The 10,776-nt window shown below is 39.3% G+C and overlaps 1 protein-coding gene across 1 annotated transcript in view; it reads left to right on the forward strand.

Annotated features, from left to right (window-relative positions):
• CNTN4 (contactin 4) overlaps positions 1–10,776 on the forward strand; it is a 566,343-nt gene that overhangs the window by 126,990 nt on the left and 428,577 nt on the right. Inside the window, exon 4 of the mRNA XM_042782091.1 lies at positions 2,517–2,612. Within this exon, the coding sequence (XP_042638025.1) occupies positions 2,517–2,612 (96 nt within the window). The remainder of the gene's footprint in view (positions 1–2,516; positions 2,613–10,776) is intronic.

The raw sequence follows: 10,776 nt of genomic DNA on the forward strand, positions 1-10,776 counted from the left end.
TTTTTTTTTTTTTTTTTTAATGATTTTGAGTTTTGCTCCACATTGTTCTCCCACTCTATCCAGGATCTCCTACATCCTTCTCTGAGTGGTTGACCACGGTAGCTGGGCACCATCTAGTTCTCTGGTCTCGTAATCATATAGGCTGAGGATCGCATGATATACCAGTCACTTGGACTAATTGTTCCCATATGTCTCTGGTTTTTTCATTCTTCCTTGCTCTGGACAAGGAGAGACCCATCATTGCATCTAGATGGCCGCTTGCAAGCTTTTAAGATCCCAGTCACTACTTGTCAATGTAGGATGTGGAACAATGTTTTTTTTGTGTAGTGTTATGCCATTTGAGCTTGATGTCCCCTGCGACCATGGTCCAGAGCCTACAGGTCCAAGTGCTCACTCCCTCTGGGTAGGTAGATGGTTGTGGCCAAGAAGTGACTACAACCTTGTCACTTGTCATCTCTCCTATATATCTGGAAATTCTTACAGAACATACAAATACACTTGTAAAAAACATTGTCTGCCAACCCTATACATGGTCACAGGCACACTGCCCCCTGCATAGACATACCTAATAGTTCAGCCTGTTCCCCCATCTATCTACCTGTATATCAATGTTTGCCATCACTGACAATGCAGTATGATATGTGCAAAAGGGTTCATATTTGTTATCTGTACTTCCCATGCACCTCTCTATGTCTTCCTTTTCCTTAATGCCATTGTGTTGATGTCTCATATTTTGTATGTACCATAGTTTCTTATCCGTTCATCTACTGATGGGCACTTAGGTGGTTTCCATCTTTTTATGCTTGTGAAAAATCCTGCAATGAACATGAGTGTGCATATGTCTGTTTGTGTAACAGCTCTTATTTTTCTATGGTATATCCCTAGGAGTGAGATTGCTGGATCATATGGTATTTCTATTTCCAATTTCTAAAGAAAGTGCCATACCGATTTCCACAGTTGTACAATTTTAGTCTCACTAGCAGTATGTGAGGATTCTATTCTCTCTGCAGCCTTGACAACATTTATTATTTTCTGTTATTTTAGAACTTTGTTATTAATGTGAAGGTGAGATGGTAGCTCATTTTTGTTTTGATTTGCATCTCTCTAATGGCTAATGGTCGCAAGCATTTCTTCATGTATCTCTTAGCTACTTAATGTTTTCTTCAGCAAAGTGTCTGTTTATGTCCTCTGCCCATTTTTTAATTGGATTATTTGTCTCTTCTGTTGTTGAGGTGCTGAAGTTTCCTATAAATTTTAGAGATTACTCCCTTGTTTTATAGGTCCCTTCCAAATATATTTTTCCGGTCTTTAGGTTCTCTTTTTACTCTTGTTGTGAAGTCTTTTGATGCATATAAATGTTTATTTTTTAGGAGATCCCAGTCATCTAGTTTGTCTTCTGTTTGTGTTTTAGTTATTTTCGACAATGTCTATATGCCATTGTGTTAGGGTCCCTAAGTTTGATCCTACTTTTTCTTTTGTGTATGCAATTTATTCCAAGTGCCCCATTTGCATGCTGACTCTGGCAGTCTTGGGGTTACCCTAATTAGGTATTACGTGTCAGTTCTGCCTATAAACTCTTAAGTCTATATAGAGCAGAAGCTGTGTTCTCAGAATGTTTGCATCTTGAGCTTGTAATCAGATGTTACTTAATGGAATTTTTATAAATAAGTAATGAAAAAATCATATGTAAGCTTAAAAATTTGCCTAATTCCAGAAGAAGATGGTACGCAAGACATGTATGTGTATACATTTGTTTTGTGTCCTGAATCCTACCTGACACTAAGCCTTAGTGTGGGAACATTTAGTTTTATAACTGCTGCAAGGCTGTCCAGGATCTCATCCTAGCTCCATCACTCACAAATGCTATAGCCTTTAGCAAAGTTCATTGTGCTTCTGTTTTCCAGTTTGCATAATTAGGGTATGAATGATACTTAACTCATATAATTATTGTTGGGTTCAAATGAGAGAGAGAAACTCATATTCTAGGTATATAGAGAAAATATAATTGGATCTCATAGAATGGTTTATAAAGAGACAGAACTGAATATCAGAAAATATGAATTTGCATCCTAATAATGACACTTAATTACACAGAGCTCTTTAACAAGCCACTTTGCATCTTTAAACCCAAGTTTCTTCCTGTAGACCTATACTGTCCACCAGAATCTTCTCTGGTGATGGAAATGCTCTGTGTGTGGACTGTCCAATACAGTAACCACTAGCCACATGTGTCTTTTGAACACTTGAATTATGGCTAGTGTGACTGAGGAGTTTATCTTTAAATTTCAGTTAATTTAAATTTAAATAGCCACATGTCTTGCTGGACAACACAGATATAAGTTCAAGGAAGACAAGGGTCATACCCTGTGAAAGGGAGCCAAACTGAACTCCCTGGCACACGTGCTACAAAGAATGTTTTATAACAGACAGCTGTCCTCTTTTGAAATAATAATATTCTTCCATAACATTGTAGGACTTTGAAGTTTAAACCCTTTTTCCTTTATTTTTCCTGATAGATCTTGAAAACTTTAAAACAAAGACTCGAAGCACTGTGTCTGTCCGTCAAGGCCAAGGGATGGTGCTCCTGTGCGGCCCTCCACCCCACTCTGGAGGTAAATATAAATGCATCAGCATGCACACACTTCACTGACTGCTTTTTTTTTTTTTTTTTAACTGAACGTTCCCCCTCTTGGCACCAGGTAAGGGGGCAGTGTCATTTATAGAGATTCCCAAAGCTCCTCCATGTAGAGGAAGAACCATAGTGGATGCCCCCATAATTAGGATAGGAAAATATCAGACTGTGCAAATGTTCCACTCCACTGCTGTCTACCTGGCACTGGGGAAAGGCACCTGATTCCATTGAAATCAGAATCCAGTTGCTTCATAGGGCAAGATAGCTAACAGTACCATTGATTCTTACGACGTTGTTGTTGTTATGTGCCATCGAGTCGGCCCCGACTCATAGCAACCCCTCCTTGGGTTTCCGAGGCAATATCACTACGGAAGTAGGATTGCCCAACCTTCCTTCCGAGGAGTGGCTGGGGGGTTTGAACCGCCAGCCTTCTAGAAGGTTAGCAGTAAAGTGCTTTAGCCGATATGCTACCAGAGCTCCTATTAGTGGGTTAAAAAAAGAAACTGCCTCTTAGAATTTCTGTGTGTGGTGATAAAAGGAAGTTTGGGAATAGATAGTGGTGATGGTGGCAGAACATTGTGAATGTACTTAATGCCACTGAAATGTACAAGGAAAGAGGTTAAAAGGGCAAAATTTATATATGTATTTTGCAACAATTAAAAAGAAAAAAAAAAAGACAACTCTGCTTCATTTCATCTCTTTGTTGCTCTGAGAAGGAATCAGACTCAGGAACCAAAATCCCTGAACCACAGAATCCAAGATCACTTTGTGGAAACTCTTAATAACTAGATGAGTTAAAAATACATTTGACTGCAAGTAACATAAAACCAAGCTAAACCTGCTTAAATAGATTGGAGTCTGTTGTTTCCTCGCTCTAGATTTCCAAAGGCATGTACTCTAATGCTGGCAGCAGCTTCTTGATATGTTTTCCAGGACCCAAGACATTTCTATCCTTCTCTGGAGTCCTTAGCATGTGGCATGGCTCAGGCATTAAATCTTTAGTCCTGATAGGAAGAAGTGGGAAGACAAAAGACAAAAGGCTCAAACTTTCTCCTTTACAGTGTGCCTTAGAATTATGGAAGGTTTGCTTTGCCCAAGGACTTTTGCCTGTTTTGCCTACATTTCATTGATCATTCTGAGTAGCAAGAGAGACTGAAAAATCAAGTTTTTTTAAGCAGATATGTCATGGCTTGAGGAAAAAAAAAAAAAACAACACATAGTTGTCTTAATAAAGAAGAATGTGGAGAGATATTGTGCCGCCAACTGGCAGAGTCTATTAAAAAGAATAGCAATCTCTTGACTAAAAGGTGAAGATGACTGTAAAAAATAGGTTTGATCATGTGTAGGTTTATGTTGTTGTTGTTGGTAGCTGCTGTTGACAGCAGCCACGCACAATGGAGTGGACCACTGACCAGCCCTGTGTCCTCCCCGTCATCAGTTGCACATCAGACTATAGGTATAAGTTGTGATATTTGTTAAGATTCTACTAATGTTTGTGATGACAAAATTGAACAGTTTTGCTCTTGGAAATTCAGGCTAATGTTTAGTTTTATATCATCTATCCTTATGATTGTCCTCATTTTTCTATTTGGTTTTAAACATGAGTGGAAGAGCCAACTTTTTCAAGTTTAGAGTTTGAAAACACCCTTTCATTTCTGTCCTATATTTCGAAGGTGTAACGTTTCCTTATCTCGTCTAATACTGCAGTTACAATGTCTAGCAGGGAGTAACAATTAGCCAAATAACTAAAAGTTTTGCACTTTAAGCAAGATGATAGGGTGGGAGAGGCAGATGCTTCTCTGGGTCTGCATCAAGGACATGAATTTGTTAGAGGTCTGGCCCCTAGGTGGGCAGGCAGGTAACATGCTCGGCTGCTAACCAAAAGGTAGGAGGTTCAGGTTTACCTAAGGGTACCTCAGAAGAAAGACCTGGTGATCTACTTCCAAAACAGCAATCATCAGAACCCTGTGGAGCACAGTTCTGCTGGCATGTGTGGGGTTGCCAAGAGTCAGAATCAATTCAACAGCAGCTAATTTCAGCTGGTCTGGTTTGTGAAGACAAACAGAGAAGCTAGGTTTGATTTAAGGGGTTTGTGTTTTGGGAAATGGATTTATTCGTTATGAATTTGTTTTCCCCTAGAGGTACCACCAGGAGCACAAGTTTGGAATCCTGGATATGAATTCTGGTCCTGGCTCTGTTTAACATTCACTTGATGTTCAGCAAATATCTTCAAATTCTTTCTGCTTCAGTTTACTTATCTATTAAGTGAAGAAAATAAGGAAAATCTGTTGGATGCTCTTTATTGCTGTCATTATATATAATTTTTTTTTACTGAATAAAAACTAAATAGCTTCTCTGTCAACTATGTTTACATTTTTGAAGGTCTGCCCTGTATACCAATAAACCACCTAACAAAGGAAATACATTTATTTAGATTAAGGTAGAGTTCACTCAGATCAGCACTTCTCTTCATAATGTGAAATCTAATCACAATAAGAATTGAAAATTTGGCTAATTTCTTCTGCAGGCTACTGTCACCACCTTAAGCTTTCATTACATGGCAGCAACTATACAATTTAATCTTGTAGGTATATTTGGGGGAAAAAATGCACTGCTTCCTGGTATAATGATATCTTTAGGAGGCAAAACATATGAAGCAATGCTGTGCTCATTCTCAATAAGGTACCTGAATAATTTCCCCTTCCCACAGAGAAATATATTAAAAATATCTGTAGACATCTATTGAAATGGGCTTGTCTCTGCTGGCAGCAGGCAGCAGCTCTGAAATCCTGTTCCTTGAGCTCTGCTGACATTCCTGACAATCTTGGTGGTGACAGACAAGGAAATAAATACTCTCATTATGGGCTCTATTAGAAACCATATGCACAGTAACACTGTGGGTAAGGCAGGCAAGGAAAGGAAATTTGGAAGAAAACAACAAAAAAGATCTTTAAGATTGAAAGAGAGCATCTCAGACATCCAACGGTTTGGGGCAGTGGAGTCAATGATTATGAGATGAAATCCTCCCTGCCCCCCACCTATTTATCTGAAACTCTCCAATATGAGCTGTGCAGCAAAGATTCTCTGATTGCTTTTCCAGGCTTTGCATACCTGGAAACTAACAGATTCACCATAAACTACTGGACTCACTGAGCGTTTTAGTTCCAACATATGGTTTCCCAGTTTCAATTGTAACAGATCATGCAGAGAAGCGGAAATGAGTCAGCCTTTTATTATACCAGTGGGGTACTGAGTAATGGCATGATATCCATTGTAAGCAATGCTGCATGTCCTGTTTCAAAAGCTGTGAAATGTCAGACCTTCTTTGGATAACACAAAAAGAAGCAGCAATTAATCTATTTTGAAAAGCCTTTCAGTCAGCAGATATTTCCAGTGTTCTACCAAGCAATATGGGAGCTCTGGTGGTATAGTGCCTAAGGCATTTGACTGCTAACCAGAAGGCTAGTGGTTCAAACCCACCAGCCACTCCTCAGAAGACTGGGCAATCTCCTTCCATAGAGATACCACCTCAGAAACCCAAGGAGGGGTCACTAGGAGTTGGAACCCACTCAAAGGCAGTGAGATTTTTTTTTTTTTTTGAGTACCAATCATTGTGGGTGGGAACTCTGGTGGCAGGTAGTGACTAAGGCATTTGGCTGCTAACCAGAATGCCAATATGAGTTGAACTCAATATGAGTTGAAATAGACTCGCCAGCAGTGAGTTTGGTTTTTTGGTTTGGAGTCATTATGGGTAGCATCTTTTTCATCCCTTGGTTTCTATATATACTGATTCCAATGTGATGTTGCATAGATTTTTCGCTATGAAATCTTGACACAAGCACCCAAAAACAGAATCACAATGATGGGCTTTGGTTGTGCTTGGTGCTCCTTCATATTAGAAACAGGGATGATTGATGTTAACATTTTCACCTTGTGTTCCACCAACTCCAGGATCTTTTGGTAGCAGGGATTCATGACTTTTAACAAAGCTCTCATTAAAGAGCTATGGAACCAAGGTACTTCAACATTCTTCCCTCCCATGTATTGAAATCGGCACGTTATTCACCATGAAATTCTCAAGAAAAGTTCAACAGGGGTTCCAAACCTCCTCTTATACATCACCAAGATCCTTGCTTCTGGGAGTCAGTTAAAAAGGCAGACATACCTTAGGTTTCAATAAGATCCCTGGTGGTTCATATGCACATTGAAATTTGAGAGGCACTGAGGTAGATCTGATCCCGCTAGCCTGAAGTGGGATGTGTGTATGGAAACCATAGAGCAAGCTCAGCACTTCAGGCTGCTTGAGAATCATCAAGATGACCTCTTAAGCCACGAAGGGCCCACCTTTTCCCAAAGATATTCTGATTTCATAAATTTCAGGCAGAGTCTTAAAAACTGTTGTTTCAAGAAACCCTAGTTGATTTCTGATGAAGGACTAAATTTAAGATGTTCCCACTTGGATCACCTTTTCCAAAACCAACCTAGGTCCCACCCTCCTGACATGGAGAGCTTTGATTTACACATTGCCCAAGCCAAAGGGATGGATATATCTTACATCAAATTCATATTCAAAACAATGTAAAATAAAGGCTTTATCTTTGACTTTCTATATTTTTATTGTTGATAATAAGGAAGGAGCTCTGGTAGCATAGTGCCTAAGGCATTTGACTGCTAACCAGAAGGCTGGCAGTTGAAACCCACCAGCCACTTGTCGGAAGGAAGATGGGGCACTCTACTTCCATAGTGATACTGCCTTGGCAACCCAAGGAGAGGTCGCTATCAGTCGGGTCTGACTCGATGGCACACAACAACAACAAGGAAAACCCAGCTTTTTCTTTGGTGCTCATATTCAGAAGTAGCATGGTACATTTGATCATAGTGATTTCTATATTTTGATGTTTGAACAAAATGTAATAGTAAAATTCATGCAACAGCATCACATCTCTTTCCACGTTATTCTTAGTGAAAGTATGACTTCCTAGAGTATAAAAAAGAAAACTATTCAATTCAGGTTCTGAGATTATTTTCATTATTATGAGTTTGAGAGAAACGAGCTAGAATTGTTATTGTCAGGTGTTTTTGCACCAAATTTAGAGCACTCATCCCCATTAAAGTTGGACCTGATTCACATAAATCACACCCAGGGATCTTATCACAGAACATCTGTAAAGTTCTTGATGATGTTTGTAATGTTTTTGTTTACATTATAATATCCTTTTATCCTCACAATAATTCTGTAAGAAGTAAGAACATGTATTTTATAGATAAGTAAATTAAAGCAAAGAGCTTATGCAAGGTCATGTGCTAATCAACGGCAGTGCCAAGAGTTGTTTTGCCTGGAATGTGTCCTTTCCTCGCAGGTGGGCAGAACAGTGGAAATAAGTACAGTCCTCTCTATACCAGTGATTCTTTAGATGCTACCCCACATCAACTAAATCTGAATTTATTGAGGGAGAGCACTTTGGCATTTGTCTTTTTTAAAATACCCCCAGCCATCATGTTAATTCCAACTCATGGCAACCCCATGTGTTAACAGAGTAGAACTGCTCCATCAGGGTTGTTTTTTTTTTTTTTTTTTTTTGGCTATAATCTTTATGGAAGCAGATCATGATCATCAGGCCCTTCTTCTGTGGTCCTGCTGGATGGATTTGAACTGCCAAACTTCAGGTTAGTAGTCAGGAACAAATGATGTGCACTATCAAGGGACCTAAAAGTATCCAGGTGCCTCTAATTTGCAGGCAGGGTGGAAAACCTGTGTCTCTGCATGATAAAATCAAGTTGGTCTTGCCCCAGCAAAACTAAGCTATTTGGAAACCTCTCCAAGGCACCATCATTTGATTTGATTTGGACTTATCCATAGAGATTATACTGAGAATCCAGAAAGAATAAATCATGGCATTCCACAGCATAGTGATTTCAGCAGGGCCATTTTGTATTTACCATAGGACTGGGGTAAAAGCATGAAACTAGGACACCTACCTTCCTGCTCTAGCTCTCATATTAACAATGTGTCTTGGACCAATTGTGTAACTTCTCTGAGCTCTATTTCCTCCTCTGACTCTGTTTCTACCTCCCCACATCTACTCAGCTCCTGGCAGGAAGATTTCACCTTCAGTATCAGGTTTACCCAGTTTCTTAAGTAGTCCAAACTAGGCTGACAGGTCATTGGGCCAAATTTAATCTTGCTGTGTTAAAGTGGGTATTCTTTATGCCCAGAATAACCTTCAAGGCATCCATGTTCTAACTAAGCTGCCGACTGTGCCTAAAGCCCTGCTCGTTGCCTTATCCTATTCCTCTCCCTAAACTGACTCTTCTTTTGACAGTTTTCTTTTGACTGTCTTGCAGAATTAAATTTTCAGGTGCTTCTTTATTTGCTTTCTAAATGAGAGTCTTGCTCCAATCCCCACCCATTTCATTATAGTCCATACACTCAGGTCAGCTCTTGACCTTATGTTTCACCCCAAATATAGCCAGATCCCATTTTAACCCAGTTCCAAGCCTCAAACCATAACATGCTATCCTTTGGATTCTAAGTATTGCCACTGTTTAGAAAATCTAGTTACTGACCCCACCCCCATATCAGCTCTGCAGAGTTATTAGTATCAGTTTGTCTGGGTCCCCATTTTGTCACCCTCTGATTTTGGGCGACTGGTCACCTTCCTCAGGAAACAGCCCCTCCACTCTCAGCACATGCCCTCTACTTTCTGTCACAGACATTGCAGCCCCCCCCCCCTTCTCCATATCTTAGTTCCCAGCATCACTCTCAGCCTAACCGTCACATAACATAAAACCAGCCAAATGGAATTTATCTTTGTCCTGTACACCTTCCTTTTGCACAATTAAAAATTACAAACATTCTAAATTTTATGAATTAGACTTGGTTTGATTATTGCTATTTAGTTTGAAATCAAAGTGAAGACAGAAAACTGCTTGTCTTTGCATATATATGATTGTTGATTTATGTTCATGTAGCAACTGTTAAGTAGGCAAATAGTTTTCAGATATATCTTCTAAGAGACTCACATGGAGTTTACATCTATTAATAACATGAACTGGTCCTACTCAGGCATTGTGGCTTTCTTAAAGTGCTGATTTAGCCATTCTACCAATATTTGAAAATTGCTTCTTAAAGACAGAAAATGACAGTTGAGGTTAACCCCACCAACAATCTTCCCACAGGCCAGATACTGTGTAATTTTTTATGTTTGCATTTTCTATTTAGTGTCTATAGTATGGGGCTGAGCTCTATCTAATTACTTTAGGAGAAACAAGACACTAAGTAAACCTAGGAATGACCAATATTTAAAAAATATAGCTAAAATAATACTGAGGTTTCTTTTTAAATAGAGTAAAGAATGTAAAACATAAATTATGTGTCAGTAAAAAAAAAAAAAATGAGATTTTTAAATGGTTGTGATTTAACTATCACTCATTGTGAGTTGCCATCGAGTTGATTCAGACCTGTGGAGAGCTACTCCACAGGGTTTTCAAGGCTTTGATCTTTTGGACACAGATCGCCAGGCCTAACTTCCAAGGAGCTTCTGAGTGGGTTCAAATGGCCAACCTTTCATCTACGAGCTAAGTGCTTAACTGTTTGAATAACCCAGAGACTCCTTAGTTATCACTTAATTCTTGTGAAAAACTGTAAGAAACACCTGTAAGTATTGGTTATGATCTAATTTTCTGGCCATAGTGGAAATGTGGTTACACAGATAAATGGGAATAAAGTCTCTCTACTTTAGTCATCTCATTCTGTCTGTGTGTGGGAGGGAGGAGGGTAGCCCACATAGAGTCCTGGTTTTAAAAGCACTTCACTAACAAATACTTAATAGTCTTAGGATCCTAAGTCTTTGTTGCTTGGTCACCACTGAGGTAGCTCTCCTTTTTCATTCTATGTTACCTGAAAAGTAACTTATTTGAGAGCTACTTTATCTCTTCCAAATACTTAGAATCTACAAGTGTTCAATAGATTAAGTCTATTTCCGTCAGCAATTAATGAGTGAGAAACAAGTTCTGCTTGTTGTTGTTGTTGTTGTTAAGTGCCGTCGAGTCGTTTCCGACTCATAGCCACCCCATGCACAGCAGAACGAAACACTGCCCGATCCCGCGCCAGCCCCACAATCCATGCTATACTCGAGCCCATC

The sequence above is a fragment of the Orycteropus afer genome, unplaced genomic scaffold (assembly GCF_000298275.1).
Source record: "Orycteropus afer afer isolate SDZICR_OR568_19922 unplaced genomic scaffold, OryAfe1.0 scaffold00241, whole genome shotgun sequence".
Classification (NCBI taxonomy): Eukaryota; Metazoa; Chordata; class Mammalia; order Tubulidentata; family Orycteropodidae; genus Orycteropus; species Orycteropus afer.